This window comes from Helobdella robusta (genome assembly GCF_000326865.2).
Source record: "Helobdella robusta unplaced genomic scaffold HELROscaffold_4, whole genome shotgun sequence".
Taxonomy (NCBI): domain Eukaryota; kingdom Metazoa; phylum Annelida; class Clitellata; order Rhynchobdellida; family Glossiphoniidae; genus Helobdella; species Helobdella robusta.
Genome location: NW_008704902.1, coordinates 35,663 through 53,437, shown reverse-complemented (window position 1 = coordinate 53,437; position 17,775 = coordinate 35,663). Strand labels below are relative to the sequence as shown.

The 17,775-nt window shown below is 34.4% G+C and overlaps 3 protein-coding genes across 3 annotated transcripts in view; 1 reads left to right on the top strand and 2 right to left on the bottom strand.

Moving 5' to 3' along the window:
• HELRODRAFT_162029 (hypothetical protein) overlaps window positions 1–1,957 on the top strand; it is a gene marked incomplete at both ends in the record, with an annotated part of 2,871 nt that extends 914 nt beyond the window's left edge. Inside the window, 4 exons of the mRNA XM_009024357.1 lie at window positions 428–546; window positions 646–780; window positions 1,529–1,584; window positions 1,874–1,957. Coding sequence (XP_009022605.1) covers window positions 428–546; window positions 646–780; window positions 1,529–1,584; window positions 1,874–1,957 — 394 coding nt within the window. The remainder of the gene's footprint in view (window positions 1–427; window positions 547–645; window positions 781–1,528; window positions 1,585–1,873) is intronic.
• A 4,128-nt stretch (window positions 1,958–6,085) lies between these two features.
• On the bottom strand, window positions 6,086–7,052 carry HELRODRAFT_67069 (hypothetical protein; the record flags this gene model as incomplete). Its single annotated transcript, XM_009024273.1, has 2 exons — window positions 6,086–6,635; window positions 6,835–7,052. The coding sequence occupies 2 exons, from the start codon at window positions 7,050–7,052 to the stop codon at window positions 6,086–6,088; spliced, it is 768 nt and encodes a 255-aa protein (XP_009022521.1).
• A 9,793-nt stretch (window positions 7,053–16,845) lies between these two features.
• HELRODRAFT_162027 (hypothetical protein) overlaps window positions 16,846–17,775 on the bottom strand; it is a gene marked incomplete at both ends in the record, with an annotated part of 4,062 nt that continues 3,132 nt past the window's right edge. The window contains one exon of the mRNA XM_009024356.1: window positions 16,846–17,268. Within this exon, the coding sequence (XP_009022604.1) occupies window positions 16,846–17,268 (423 nt within the window). The remainder of the gene's footprint in view (window positions 17,269–17,775) is intronic.

Sequence of the window (17,775 nt, the reverse complement as noted above, 5' to 3'; positions counted from 1 at the left end):
GAAGTAGAATACATCAATAACANGTCTTCAAAATATATCAACCTGGGTTTATCAAAAATAAATTAATAATAAATTATTCTAAATGTAATTACATTATTTTTGGTCCGAAAATTTTAACAAATATTATACCTAACCTAGACATAAAAATGAACAATATTTCTATTCCTCGCTCAACCAGCACAAAATTCCTTGGAGTAACAATCAAGGACAATCTTTCTTGGGATATTCACATAGATACTATGTCTAAAAGAATATGCAAAACCCTAGGAGTTATAAGCAAAATTAAAAATAAATTAAATAAACCTACTCTAATTGACCTGTATTATTCGTTAATCTTTCCTCACCTCATCTACTGCAACGTAATTTGGGGAAACAGTCCTGACATTCATCTAAAACAGTTAACAAAATGCCAAAACCGATTCATCAGAATATTTAAAAATCTTCATCCTCATTGTCACACAAGTGAATATTATCTCGAGATGAAAATACTCAACATCAAAAACTTGTTCATCTACCACGTTGCAACATTCATTTTTAGATTTCTACGTCAGCAATTGCCGGCATTTTTTAGAAACTTTTTCACTTTTGGAACTTCCATTCAAGCAAGAACTACACGCCACACGCCACTTTTCTATGCTCCACCAGCCAGAATTAAAGTACTCTGCATGAGTTTGAAACATACTGGCCCAGGAGTATGGGAGACGATTCCACAAGAAATTAAAGATTGTAACACTTTGCATCTTTTTAAAAATAAACTGAAAAATTTTTTAATTACGAAAAGTTCTGTTTTTCAAGGATAATAATGTATATGTATATATATGTATATAAGTGTGTACATATTTCATTAACATTGATACATTTTCTCCTATTGACAATTTTATTTTATCATTGAGAAGCAATTTTGAGCTGCACGGTGGCCGAGCCCACAAGAATTAATTTTCTTTTTTTGGTCTCCGAATCATTCATGCTTTTGTTTTGTTTGATTGAATAAAAGTGATTTGATTTGATTTGATATATATACATGCATGTTGGAATGAGACCATATTTTACACAGGATTGTATATATATATAATATATATGTATATTATATCAAAAACTAACAATGAAACAAATTGCGGAAAAAAACAGACAAAAATTTTTTTTTTGTTATTTTGTTTCTATACCATAAAAATTTACATATTCTTGCGAGAAGGCTGAGAATAAATAATAAATTGCGCACCAGAAAGTGACATGTTCGCATGATATCAGCACTCCCCACTCTCTCTTGCATGCATGTATGCACGTACAAAAAAAAATCAAAATTTTATTATCTTTTGTTTGGCGAAACATTTTGAATTATTACTTAAATACTAAACCAAATGTCAAACTAACTGTGTAAATTATATAACGATTTAAATGGTCTGAGTAATGTTATATGAACGTTTGCTGGTTCGAGAAAACTGAATATGTAAGAGACCTGACGATCCACCAACAACAAACAAGCATGCAGAATCACAATATCACACCTGATCACACCACCACACAACAGCCAGGCAACAAACTGCTACGCAACTATTTACTAAGGAGGACAAAAACCACGCCAACGTACGCAACAACAACGACAACAACAACAAAATTAATGAGACATAAAATGACAACAACAACAGACCAACATTGTCGAGGACAATAACAACATATAAAATAATTACTATAACGATAGATAAACAACAACAACATAACTTATACAACAACAACGACGACGACAACAATGATACACAAAACAAATTCAACAACAACGACAACAACAACGTATACAACGACATTAAACAAACTTCAAGTACACAACCATTAATCAATCCAAGAATAAAATGCCTGCCCGCCATTTCACGCACAGGAAAATGAAAAATGGATTGAAGAATCGGAAGAGAATGAAGTGGAGGAATATCAAATGAACAAAATTTTAGAGATAAGAAGTTAATTGAAGTGCTATAGAAGGAAGATAGAAGAAGGAAGATAGAGAGACAGAAACAAAAAAACCGTTAAAAAGAGATAAATTTAGACCAAAAAAACTCACATATACTCATTCACATATACTCACTCACAAAGATACATGCATTCATTTCAGATCCTCTTAGTCTTTTATATACTTTTATAATATATACCATACATACATACATACTAAAAAATTAAAGTAAATAATTAATATTAGCTGCGTGTATGTGTGTGTGTGCGTGTGTGTATGTGTTGTGTGTGTGTGTTTTGAGGCAAAGTGCGTATGTGCGATAGAGAAGATTAGGATACGCCGTTAGAATATAAAAGCTAGCAAGAGACACATTTGAGAATGTAATTAATTTTCCTAACGGCACACAAGTTTACGAACGTTGGCGTTTGGACTTACACACACCACACACACACACACACACACACACACACACACAACACACACACACACACACACACACACACGTACATTCGTCAACAAACTTGAGTATATTAATGCATCCGACAAAGATACATGCATTCATTTCATACCAAAAGTAACAACAACACTCACTCACGCATATACAAACACGCACACACATAGATACCCACATATACACACGTACATAAGAACACACAAACACATGCATACATACACGTACACATACATACACAAACTAACGCAGACATACACATACATACATATAGATAGGTGCATGCAAATATGGACATCCAATTAAATGCGATAAATTGAATTAATGGTAACACCATTAGAAGGGATCTTACGACACATTTGCCACGCTGCCAATGAAAATTATATATATATATATATATATATGTGCGTGTGTGTGTGTTTGTGTGTGTGTGCATATTTATATATACGCTGAATATAAATATATAATCATTCGTATACCTATACACACATATAAGCGCATATATATTTTTTATATAGGATATATATGTAAATATGCAGTAAAAATGAATGAACCAATATTTTATACTCAATATAATTTTTCAAAATCTTAAATCATGATTTACTCCATATATAAATACATTTTTTCAGATAAGTATTGATTTATTTGAAATTTCAATGAAATTTAATCTAGTGAATTTAAGTCACCTTATTCAAATACAATTTAGTATCTGATGCAGGTGTCCATAAATAAGAAAACATCAGATATATCAAACAATCAACCAATCAATTTGTTTCTAAAGTGGTAGAGAATTTTGAAAACTTGAAAGTGAATGGAAGATTGTAGTATAATGAAAAGATATTGAATATGAAATGAATGCAATGTTTGAGTTAGATGGTTTAAATCATAAAATTTTATGAATTCATATTTCTATTTGCCAGTTTATTTCAAGATTTCAGTGACGTACATTCAGGATCGTCTATTTTCATCTTACTATCTTCATACTGGTATGTTCAATTAATGTGCTTTTATTTTTCTTAACTTATTCCTTCATTCATATCTTCAGTTAGTTGAATGTACCATTTATGTGTCTGCTAAAATATCTGTGAGTATTTGTTTTATCTTCTTAGTAATTTATAGTTAATCTACAAAAATTTAATCAATCTGCTTTTCTATCTAGCTAGACTTCTATCTATGCGTACATTTTTCCGAACATTCATCAAGCCATTAGTTCATTTATTTATACAAACGCACATACAAACATACACACAAACGGCTAACAATTTTTTTCTTCAATTCGTCATTTTCATCCATCCATGTATCCATCCATCCATTCATTCATTCATTTTTTTTTAATTTTCCACACATCCATCTATTCATTAACCAATCCATCCATCTATTCATTAATCAATTCTTCCATCCATGCATTTATCCATGCATCCAACGATCCATCCATCCACCCATTTCATCTAATCATTTCTCCATCTACAGAATTCATTAAATTCCCATCTCGTTCATCACTCACCGAACCATCACCTCTAATACTGCAATATTCATTCATCGACAACCTCTCCAAACATTTCACACCAAATATTTCATCCGAACCTTTTATAACAAATATTTTTAATTTCAATTTTTGTAACGGTGAAAACATCAACGTAACGACTTAACTACCAGCAAACATGGCAATCAAACATACTATTCAAGTTTATGGCAACAAAACTCGTCATTATAACTTGTTAGCAAGGACAACAAAACAAAAAACAACAGCAACTACAACAACTACAACAACTACAACATCAACGGTTGCGTCAACAGTGAATACATCAACAAAAATTACCAACAAAATTGGCAGCAAGACACAACATTGCAACATATTAACAGCAATAACAGATGAAATTAAACGACTACTTCTACAACTACAACAACTAAAACAACAGCAGCGGCAACAACCACGACAACCACAACAGCAGCAACTGCTGTAATTACTACTTCCATTACTATTGGGTGTCATACAGCATCGCCAAAAATAACTATCCACAAAATTTTTTAAAACCAGCCACAACAATCCGAAAAACCAGCCACAACAACCACAAGCAGCAACAACCACAACAACCACAAAACCAAAGCTGCACATTAAAACACGTTGTCATAACGGAAGAAGTTTTATGGAAATGAGTTAACTGGAATGGTTGGATATTAAATGTTTGGTGCCAGGCATATGATCTTTTTATGAGAGCAATTTCTAAGAAAGTCATGTCGTTTGTTGTGATTGTTATCATCAGTTTGGTTTTCGATGTATCTTTACAGCCATTGTTGTTTTTTTGGCCTATGTGGAAATTTTTTATCATCGTGTTTTATTATGGTTTTTTGGTTTTTCTGTTTTTTGCGTATCATTGAATTACCAATTTTTTGCTTTGACGATGTGTTTGGTTTTTGTTGTCATTATTGCTTATGATGTTTTTATCATCGTCTTTATGTCTCCGCTGATAGCGACGTTGATCTTCTTATGATTGTTAGCGTTAATAATTTTATTCTTGCTGCAGCTCTTGTGGTAGCTGCTGCTGCTATGGTGGCTGCTGTGGTTGTTATTGTTGTTGTTTTTAAATCTATTACCAAATTATTTTAGAATAGGTTTGAAGTCCATTTATAATTACTGTTTAACAAATCCAACAGAAACCAAGAAAAAGCAAAAAATAGCATAAATGTTTAACCAGTCTCTAAACAGATGCGACTCAATATTATTGATAACTCAGCTTCACCAAACGCTCGTGTATATTTATAAACTAGAATATTTCCAAGTTAGTAAACGAATAAACATATAAACTAGTAAATAATTAAAAACAGAACAAATAAATTTATATACATGTTAAACAGTTGTGATTCTTACTAGCTCAACAAAATCAATTGCGATGTAACAGACAAAGGAGAATTAAAAACTTCAACAAATGGGTTTGCATCAAAAATCTCCTCTTGCATGGAGATTAAATGTGAAAATTGAATATGTTTCAATGCAAAAGAGCAAAAACAATTGGAAAAAAGACAGAAAGAATAGAATCGGAACAGAAGTAAAAAACATTGCATAAAAATTTTTATTTTGCTCAAGTTTTTTTTTAATATTTTTCTTTGTTGTCCGACGTTTTATGACATCATTCCTGCCATTCTGGACAGCAATTTTTTATTTAACTTATCGAGGTTTTCAACTTTTATGTTTAACTTTTTTTCTGTGAAAAATTTGTGACAGGATATTTTTGTATTAATGCGTACAGTGATGTGTGTGTGTGTGTGTGCGTGTGCATGTGTAAGCATAATTACGTTTGTTTTTACATGTCTGTGAGTACTCTTACTTACAATTACTTGCATTTCAAAACCAGAATATATTAAGCCAAATTTTTTGATAAAGACTGAATGATTGAATAGATGAAAAGATGAAAATGAAAGTTGAAAGAAAAAATTGAATAAATACATGCAATATGTTTCAAAATTTTTTATATCATCTTTTCTATTTTTTTAACAAATTGCCAGACGTTATTATCATGGGCGCGTGTGTCGTCGTAAAATTTTAAACAAACTGTCACAGTTTTAAACATTTGTCACCGTTGCAATGGAAATTAAAAATCAGTAAAACTTTCTTGGTAAAACAATTTAACAATTTAAAGAAATGTATTTTCATTACAACCTTGTTGTCATCACCATCGTCGTCATCATCTTCGTCACATGTGTCGACCTCTTCCCGTCTTGTGTGAATAGAACCTGTTGAAGTGGCCCGTTATAATAGGGACTGGTATGGCGAGGGTCAGCACCCCCGTGATGGCACAGGCAGCACCAATCATCCTTCCCATCACCCCGAGGGGCACCTTATCTCCGTACCCAACGGTGGTCATAGTGATGATGGCCCACCAGAAAGCATCTGGTATTGACTTCATGTGGGACTCAGGATTGCCATATTCAGCGTAATACACGGCACTCGAGAACACCAACAGAGAAACCATCAAGGCAACTAGAAACAGTCCAAGCCCTTCAAGGCTTGCTCTGAATGTTAGAAGCAGAACCTGCAGACCTACTGAGTGTTTAGTCAGTTTGAAAACTCGGATGAGACGGATGACTCGTAGAAAAGAAAGACTGGCGCTTGTTTTGGCTCCGGCGCAACTCATGGTGTAGAGGACGTTGAAGAGTGTCCAGTAGTACGGCAGAACCGCCGTCACATCAACTATGTTCTTGAAGTCCTTCCAGAAATCAATTTTGTCCGGGCAGGAGATAAATCTGAAAGTATTATCATCTTGTTGTGAGTTTAGTCATGTTTTTATTGTGATCCTGAGAGGAAAATGTGTTTATGAAATTTCGGTTGATTTTGTGTGCTTAATTTCAAATGTATGTGCTATAAATTATATATTCATTATTAATTTAAAAAACTGGTATCGTTCAAATTAGAAATTATAAAATCATTCAAATCAATATCTACCTAGCGATGGCTTCAATTGTAAACCAGCCGGTACAAATTGTCTCAATAATGAAAAATGGATCCAAAAAATTGGGCGCTTCATTATCACTGCAATGGGATTTGGAATAATCTGGAAGAGTTTCAACGCAGAATATGACGATAGAGATAAGAGTCATCAAAACGGATAGAATGGCTACGTAGAATGCCGTTTTGGAAGACTGCGGATCTTCAAACAACATCCACACTTTTCTCATCCAATCACATCTCGGTAGGGGCACCTCTTCAAAGATGTACCCTTCGGATCGTTTATACTCCTCAACCATATCAAGCTCCAATTCAAAAAATGTCAACTCGTCCAGGAACACGTCATTGGGGACGTGATAGGGGCGTCGCAGTCTGCCGCCGTGTTGATAGTACGCAAATATGGCTTCGAAGCTGGGACGATGACGATCAAAGAATAGTTCGCGACGTTCTTCGTCAAAAAAGGCTTGGCGTTTGCAGCTGTCGCCAAGAAGAGTTCCAGGATGTCGTTCCAAAACTGCCCGTCGAGTTTCAAAAAGTTGACCGCACACGTTGATGCGTAGTCGTTCGCAGCCTGATAATTTGCAGTCGTGGATATCAATGGCGGAGTTATCTGAGGAGAAAGAGGAGGAGGATGGTGAAATTGATGGAGATGGAGACTTGTTCGTTCGATTATTTTTTGCATCGCAGTTATTAATTTCAGTGCAGTTGTTAGCGTCGTCGTCGTCGTCGAAAAATTTTGTCGACTGGCTGCTGTTTGATGAAATGCGATCGTCGTCCATCACTGCTCGTTGTGGCTCAATCAACCGGCTTGTTGATTTGTCAGTCGAATAATGTGTGCCTTTATTTTTGGTGGTAGCGTTTTGGTAGCTATCGCAATTATTGTGGCTGTTGTTAAAAAAGTCGTTTGCATTCTGGTGGCTGATGACGACTGTCTGTTTAATACTGTCGTTGTCGTTGTAAGTGTCGTTGAAGTGGTCGTGGTAGTTGTTGAAAAGTAGAAGTCGACAGTTGGAGAGATGTTGCTGGTACATGAGAGGGTTCATATTCAACGCGGACGACCTGTAAGGTTGTTCAATATATAAATTGTTGAATGTTTCGTTTAATTACGTTGAAATTCGTTCTTCCTAGATACGCAGTACATATCAGTTAGTCATTTTAACGTCGGGCATTCAAGTCAAAACTTTTCATTAATATATTTTAGCGCAAAATAATGTTACTTTAGATCGTGATTTAGTTTTCAACATGTTCATGCGTCACACTTGTCAATTGTTGTCACCGGTATTTAGTTTTTTCTTGAACAACAACAACAGACTCACGTGAATTTTCCCAGACCACTCTGGACATTGAAGTCCACTTTTAAAATGTGCGGCTGCGATAAGAGATTCAAAAATGTTTGTGATGATGACGACTGAAGTTGAGTAGATAACTCTTGATGCTGTTGCTGTTGATGTTGTTGTTGCTGCTGAGTTTGATGTTGTTGTTGTAAGTGAGATTGTTGTGTTGTTGCATCGCTCAGCAGTGGTTGCTTCTCACAATCTTTTTCAACGTTTTTAGATGATTTAATGACCTTGAGCTGTTCTGTTGTTGTCGTCGTCAATAAGGGTGTTGTGATTTTGTTGGTTGTTTGTTGAAGCAACTCTGTTGTATTCAAATCTTTATATTTGCCAGCATACGTTCCCTGTTTTTTTTTAGTAACATATTCCTGCTGTGTTTGCGTTGAGCATTGTAGATATGATTGGTTCTGTCGTTGCAGATGTCCTTCATTACGAGCGGCTGTTGCAACGACAACATCATATTCATTCAGGCCATTTTCAATTTTGTCATATTTATTGCTTGTCGGGTTCTCCAGGTCGGTCACGTGATTTGGATAATTTTCATTTCCATTGGCGTCAGTTTTGTTTTCCATGCTAGCATCGACATCATCGTCGTCACCGCCACCAATAACGTTACTATGTTTGCAGTGTGGTTCGCGGATGTTTCCACCTTCATCATCAACATCTTCACAACTGTCACTCATTAAACTGCCGTGAACGGCTTCGATACTTGTCAACGAATAGTCGCTAGCCATCGAGCCGCCGCTCGTCACCAAGCTATCCTCTAGTGCTTTTTTATAGCGATGTATCAAACCGGCTGAATAGTCGGTTAAGCTGACCAACGATGACCAATCTTTCGCGGTGTCCGTTTCGTAAAAGTCACTTGTGTTGGCGTTCGCTAAATCTATGGTGTGAGAATTGGTCATGTTGAAAAAATTACTGTTTACAATATTGCGGTGCTCGTATTTCAAATCTGACAACGCTAATAACGGTGCAGGATTTTTTGACGACGACGACGACGATGAGGATGATATTATTGAGTTTGTTGTCAGATGAAATGATGAAGTTGATGTTGTTTGCCGAGGAGCTGATGACGAGGACGTTGGAAGCCTTTTGATGGATGATGACAGAGTACTGTCTGGAACAGCATTGGGTATATTGTCGTCGTTGTTGTTAATTAAATTAAAGTTGGCTCTAGTTTTATCAACTGCAACATTGTTGCAATCTCCGTAAGTATTTCTTGTGCAGTTTGAAAAAGAGGCATTTGAGACTGTAGTAGTGTTAATGTTACCAGAGGTTATTGCGAAAATAGTAGTGACAGCAGTAATAGGGGTTGGTGCAGTAAATAACTTTGCTCCTATTTCTACGAGAGAGCTGCGAATTGCTTGATTGGAGTTATTATCATTCGCGTTGTTATTTACGGTATCGACCATACACTTTTCGTTATTGTTGTTTTTGTTGTCTTCGATTTCTCTTGAGCATTCAATGCATCCTAAGATAATTTGCTGATTTTGTTGTTGAGACAGTTGTTGTTGTTGTGATGGATGTTGTAGTTGATGTTGTTGAAATTGCTGCTTCGGCTGATATTGTTGTTGTTGTTGATGTTGTTGGAGTTGCTGCTGCTGCTGTTGATGTGGTTGCTGATGTTGATGTTTTTGTCGAAAATGCTGATGTTGTTGTTGTTGCAATTGCTGTAATATGAAAAGCTGTTCTTGTTGGAGCAATAATTTCTGTTGTTGTTGCAATTGTTGATGCATTGCTGAATCCTGCTGTACATGTTGTTGTTGCTGCTGCTGCTGATGTTGTTGCTGCTGCTGATGTTGATGTTGTTGTTGTTGCAGCTGATGTTTCATAGGACTCTCAACAGCGCACAAAGACAACGCAGGATTCGATCGGGATGTTGATATTATTGGTTTTGATTTCTTAACCTTCGATGAACTCAAGTGTGTTTTATTGATGTCATAGTTCGCAATGGGTGAATCATTTTCAATAGATATGTGAATGGAAGACTTTGTGCCAGACTGTTGTTGTTCCGATGACGATTTTTGTTGAATTTGTTGTCGTGGTTTGGTTTTGTAGCGATGTCGTTGTTGACATTGGTGTGGCTGACCTATTTTAAGATCTTTCTTCTTCCTCACTTTTGAAGCTGGGACATCCATTGATTGGTTGAAGAGTGTTGGTTGCAATGGACCACTTTGTTCTGATTGGCCGGCATGACCGCTGCTATCTTGACACTCACTCGCTTGGGTTCGAGATGATTTTGGAGCAAAAATGTAGTGGCGAGTTGGTAACTGTCCGAAAAAGTTGTACTCTGATTTTGTGCGAACCATGTCACTGATGGGCCCCGAAAGTACTGGAATCATTTCTGCGTTGATGTTTACTGTGCTGAGGGGAGATAACTGGTTAATTAGTAAAATGAAGTTTTTGCTGCGGGTGTAATATTAGTCTTTGATGTCTCAACGTTGATTTGATTTTTAACTTAAATATTTCTTATCCTTATGTTTAACCATTGAGGTTGTTGGCCCAACATTTAATGTTTGTAAAAAATTTCCATCAAAATATTTCAATGTTTCAGTTGCAGCTGCCTTCGTGCCATATGATGTTTTAAGGTATCAGCAGCTATTTTTTTTATAATGTCAATGAGAATTGATTGTTGTCATCATTTTTGCAATGGTGTTAGGTTTCATGCCGCAGATTGTCTCAAATATTATTTCTAATTAAGTTGTTTGTCTTCCAGTACCTAAGGCCTTCTGATCCGATGAGATGAACAAGATGTAGGTGAGATGTAATTTGCACTAGATCAATGAATCCATCACAGTTTTTAAAATTAATAATTAATCAAATTAATTATTCATCGTAAAGTAAATTTATTATTATTTTAACATTTATGGTAATCGCTCAAAAACGTTTGTATTAAATATTAAATCCGTGAAAATCTTACGTAAAATGTCAAACAAACTACAATGTAAAACGTATTTTGTTAATAATTAGTAATTTAATAATTAATTAATAAGTAATAATTAATTTTAATTTGGTTGTTCAATGTTTGCAAGACAATAGTTTCGATGATAATATTTAAAAATTATTTTTAAATTTTTCTTTTTCGCTTTTTAAAATAATTACAAACATCCCTATATGATATATCAACCGTTCAAGCAGCAACACCAACAATAACAAGTAATAACATTGGACTCGATGCTAAAACAACAACATCAACAACATTAAAATCAGCAAAATGAGCAACTACAGCAACAACAAAACAATAACAACAACTGCAAAATTCGGGAACAAAAAACGACATCAACAACAACTACGTAGTAATAAGTAGCAATTAAATACTTACAAAAAAAAAACAAACAAAAAAGCACTCCTCCCATAAACATTAGACTTCTAACTGAGGTCGCAAATGATGCAGACAAACCCCTTATATAATTCGCAATACACACCATACATTCTACAATATAACGGGAAATATTTATTTTCTACTTTATATATTCATATATTTATTTATATATAGTTATAAATATATATATAAATATGTATGTTGGAAAAGGACTATATTTTTTTGTACATACAATACAAATATGGTTTCCTTCCAACATTTACACGAATTTCATACAATTCATGGAAATTATACCTCTATAGCCCCATGCACATCAAGCAAATACAATAATATACACACACACATACACATCCATATACATACCAATACATATACCTGTATATGTGTATAAGTGTATTTATACACATATACTTATATACATACACTACATACGATCATCTTTATGTATGCGTGTTTTAAATTATGAGCTTTCTTGTACACGTGAAGTGAATTAACGTGGTACACAAATTACCCTTTCGCCGTTATATAAAAATCCTCTCCGCATACTTGCTTATTTGCTGTGTAGCCTGCTACATGTACATTTTCAGGTTTTTCTAAAACGTGTATTTTTTATTTATTTTTTTTATTATTTTCTTTTTTTTTAATTGTATTTTTATATATACAACTTGTGCTATGTATTATTAAAAATTATTATTATTATTAGTTACTACTAATAATAGTAGTTCAGTTTAGTAGTAGTAGAAGTAGTAGTTTATAAATATTTATGACGAATTCAAATCTCCCCGCCAGAAAATGAGAGAAGGATATATCGAAAATACAGCTTACAACGGAAAGTAAACAGAAATCACCTTCACAGCGAATGCTGGTTTTTGAATATATTCTGAGAAAATGGGTTTGTGCAGTTTGAAGAATGTTTAAATTGAACTGCTTCAAACATTGAAAGAATGTCAACATTAAGTTGACATCTTTTAAGTTTTTAATAGTTTCAAAAGTTTTATGTCTGTTGATGGTCTGAAGTATTTTTGTAAAGAAATTAGTAGTGCTAATTGAACAGAGTCTTTAGAATTAATAAACAAAAGGGGTTCAATTATCTTATTGATCGAGTTGATAGCGTTCTTACACGTTACAAAACAACATTCAATAAATTTAATGGGAAAATGATGATCTATGAAATTGAAATTAAAGCAGAAACAACTCTCGTTTTAAAATAAGAAACAAAAATTGTCAAATAAACTTTGGTCGAAAGTTTATGGGCAATTCTTTAAAAAGTCTCCAATTTAATTGAGCGAGACAGAAATGTTTAAACTGAAAACATTTTAATGGAATTTTATTTGAAAATATATGTGCACCGTAGATGGGAGAAGGAATACTAAGTGCAAATAATTAAAACAAATTTAAATCCATTTACGCCGAGTTTCTGATAAAAATAAAGTGAAAAAAATGTTTTTTTTGTTGCCAACTTTAGTATAATCTATTAATAAATTGTAAAAGATTCTAAAAAATATTTTTTTTAAATTTCCACAGTTTTTTATGTCTATTTTGATTTAAAAAATCATTGATTAGCATTTTATTTTTTGGAGAAAATCGGTAAACATGTCAACCAAATTTTGAAATGTTTCAGAAAAAAACGTTTGCAAGTTATCAAAAATAATGTTGGATAACTGTATATTTTGGCTTTTTCCATTAATGTGATTGTTCTCGTTGAAATAATTATTTATTTATGTAAACATGGAAGTTCATCTTCATGTATAGATTATAAATTGGATGGAGAGCAAGTTATGAAGTAAAGGGAGATGAATTGCGCAATGCAATATCACAACCCCACTTCGCTCTTTATGACGTCATCATGGCTTTTATTATGACGTCATTCATTCACTTGGTCGCTTGCCAGAGACAAATTTATAATGACGGCATCGATGGTGCTGGTGAGGATGACGACGATGTTGGTGATGAAATTGATGACGTTGATGAAATTGATAATGGCTTTTATTATGACGTCATGGTATAATTTTATAATAATAATAATAATGTCATTTTATATAGCGCCATGGCAAGCGACTGAGGCGCATGATGATGTTGATGATGGTGATGTTGATGATGGCTATCAAAATTATAGTTCAAAATGATAAGCGCGGAAATGAAGGAAAGAAATGATGATGGAGATGAAACTTTAATGGAGGTGACGACGATGATGAACGAAATTTATAATTTTTGCTGTAATTTTATGAAGAGAAAGAAGGATGATGCTATAAAAATTATGATGGATTGTGGTGGTTCATGTCTGTCTTGCTTTGCTTCTGATGATGAGGCTGGTAATGAAAATGATTATAGCGAAAGATAAAATGATGTTGGCGATAGTAAGTGAAATATTTATCATAATAACGTCAAATTGAACTGTAGCAGTAATAATATCGGCGATTTGAGAGTGATAACAAAGGCATGGATGATGATGAGGAAAATGTTGAAAATGATTCTTACTGTGGGGTTATCGACAACGAAGACGACAACAATCAAAACAAATAATCAATGATGATAATAAAAATCGTATTGGAGGAACGTTACTTCGAAGTCAATGATGGAATGTCGATGACTTTGGCGACAACCACCATGAGGATGAAGATGATGAAGGAGAAGATGATGAAGATGATGATGATGAAGCTGATGACGTAGAAAAAGATGATGAAGATGACGAATGTAAAATTATCATTTTTAGTCATCATCATGAAATGTCAAATAGTGATGATGTTTACTTAAATGATGATAGAACGAGGATAATGAAAAAACATTTTATTCGGAGTTTTAATGTTGATCAAAAAACTGTATTAGATATTGTAATGTAGTGATTATACGCATAATAATAATAATAATAATAATAATAATAATAATAATAATAATAATAATAATAATTGTTATTATAATAATAACAATAATAATAATACGTTGTGTGATCAATATGAGCCACCTTGGTAAAAAATTTATTGTTTGAAAAATCGAACGCTCGGATCAATCGAACCAAACAACACATCTTCCAAAGCAATCGTGTATTGCTTCATCATTCACTGGTTTGTTCGTTCGCTCGCTCTTTCGTTCGTCCGTTCGTTTGTTTATTTTTTTTGTTTGTTCATCTATAAATAAGTCAATTTATTAAAGAATTTATTTATTAATAATTTAAATTATTATTATTAATTTTCTCAGTTTGTTTATCTATTTTACACATTTCACACATCTCTTCATCTATTATGAGTTATAATCTATAAGAAGTACGGCCACTTATCATTTATGATGCTTACCAAGAAGAAATTTTTTTTTTTTTCCTGAATCAGATCATCAACGTCATCATCATTTTCTTCTCTTGTTGTCTGCCAACAACATATGTTCCTCGGAGAAGGCTTTGAAATTATGATGATGACGACGACGATGATGATGATAATGGCGATGATGATGAACATGATGATAATGATGCTGAAAGCTAAAAAATTGGCAAATATTATTGGGTGAATGTGTTTTGGCGCTAATGTTAATTATAGCAGCAAAGACTGTGATGATGATGATGATGATGATGATGATGATGATGATGATGATGGCGACGACGATAATGATTACGATTATGATAATTTCAACTAATAATAACAATGACAGTGGTGGTAGTGATGATGATGGTTACTGCAACGATGATGGTAATGATTACAGGAAAATGGCGATTATTACGTCATGAGTTAAAATAATGACATCGCCATCAGCAGGCCATCGTCACAGACCAGCGATACATCACTTGGAAAATGAAATGACGTCATCTACCGCGATGACATCATCAACACATCAATTTAATAACACTCGATTTACAAAGGCACATAAACAGCATTAGCATTAAAACATTAAAAACCACACAATTACGTAACAGTAACAGCAGCACGAAAGACGTCAAATAATAAATAAATGTCAATTTTTTTCATGTTTTTTTATCTTTATAAATATGCGCTATAAAAATGAGTTAAATGTACCGTCATATAAACAATAATAACAAACAAATATGACGTCACACATAAAACATAAGCACGTGACAAGTTGACTGAATGTCGGATCAAACCACCGTTATGATTTTAATAAAGCATCTATCAAACAAAGCTGCATCTATAACTTGTATGTTTGTATGTATGTTTGTATGTATGTATGCATGTATGTATGTATGTATGCATGTATGTATGTATGTATGTATGTATGTATGTATGTATTTATGTATGTATGTGTGAATGTATGTATGTATGTATGTATCAAATCAAATCAAATCACTTTTATTCAATCAAACAAAACAAAAGCATGAATGATTCGGAGACCAAAAAAAGAAAATTAATTCTTGTGGGCTCGGCCACCGTGCAGCTCAAAATTGCTTCTCAATGATAAAATAAAATTGTCAATAGGAGAAAATGTATCAATGTTAATGAAATATGTACACACTTATATACATATATATACATATACATTATTATCATTGAAAAACAGAACTTTTCGTAATTAAAAAATTTTTCAGTTTATTTTTAAAAAGATGCAAAGTGTTACAATCTTTAATTTCTTGTGGAATCGTCTCCCATATTCCTGGGCCGGTATGTTTCAAACTCATGCAGAGTACTTTAATTCTGGCTGGTGGAGCATAGAAAAGTGGCGTGTGCCGTGTAGTTCTTGCTTGAATGGAAGTTCCAAAAGTGAAAAAGTTTCTAAAAAATGCCGGCAATTGCTGACGTAGAAATCTAAAAATGAATGTTGCAACGTGGTAGATGAACAAGTTTTTGATGTTGAGTATTTTCATCTCGAGATAATATTCACTTGTGTGACAATGAGTATGAAGATTTTTAAATATTCTGATGAATCGGTTTTGGCATTTTGTTAACTGTTTTAGATGAATGTCAGGACTGTTTCCCCAAATTATGTTTCCCCATGTATGTATGTATGTATGTATGTATGTATGTATGTATGTATGTATGTATGTATGCATGCATGTATGTATGTATGTATGTATGTATGTATGTATGTATGTATGTATGTATGTATGTATGTATGTATGTATGCATGCATGCATGTATGTATGTATGTATGTATGTATGTATGTATGTATGCATGCATGCATGCATGCATGTATGTATGTATGTATGTATGTATGTATGTATGTATGTATGTATGTATGTATGTATGTATGTATGTATGTATGTATGTATGTATGTATGTATGTATGTATGTATGTATGTATGTATGTATGCATGTATGTATGTATGTATGTGTGTATGTTAAAACCAAATCATTGACGAATGACACCAAAAGCCAAGCGTCTGACTAAATTTGATTTTATTTGCTATAACGTCACTCAACCCCGTCGGCATTCAACTCCACATTTTCCAACACACAGACGCGCAAAAACCGCTGCAGGATGCACGAGATATTATTCATAGCAAAAAAATATTTCCTACTATCGCCTGACCTAATATTGATATTTTTGCAAATTCGATTGAAAAACCCGGAGGTGTTACGGTCCATGGGGCCGAGAACCTCGATACAAATCTGTAAAAACTCCATCGAGGGGAGAGCTCCGTCGTACTTTTTGATCCTCTCGTCAGATGCCCTGGTTGCAGCCAAACCGCTTTCTTTGCTAGTAAGCTGCACGTAGCGCTCAGCAAAAGTGCCCGGGACGGTAACGTCCCACGCCAAGCACCTGCCGGCTCTCCAAGGAATCAAGGTACACCCGTCAGGGCGTTTACCGTCGTGCGCCGCAATGCCCGACGGTTCCTTTAAAACCGGAATTGAGGCCTTGGAGAAAAGTCGGCACACAAAATCGTTTATGGCTGGATGTCGCTGCTGGCGACCTCCGTCCAAACGACAAACAAGACCATGATGGCCAAGTTCATCCGCCTCCGCGCCGCACCTGCATGTATATCGACTCTGAACGGCCAACCCCAGACGGAAGCCAATGGCTGTCCTGACCGTTTCGTCGTCCAATCTGGTACCCACCGACGTATTGGGCAAAGATCTCAGCCAGCCACAACTCGCCTCGCTGGATACTGCCAGCAAGCGAGCTGAGGTCGCCGAGTCAGGACTTGAGGAAAGCAACTCTTTGAATGTGCGTTTATATGCTTCCTCCAAAATGTTGCCCTGGGAAAGGTCTGTTGGTTGGATTGGAGTCGATGGAGTACAGTGTAGGCTGCTAAATTGCCGAAGAAGGGCAGACTGTAGGTCAAGCGTGGCAGATGCGGAAGATTTATAAACAATTGGTGCAAGCTGAACCACGCTTAGTAA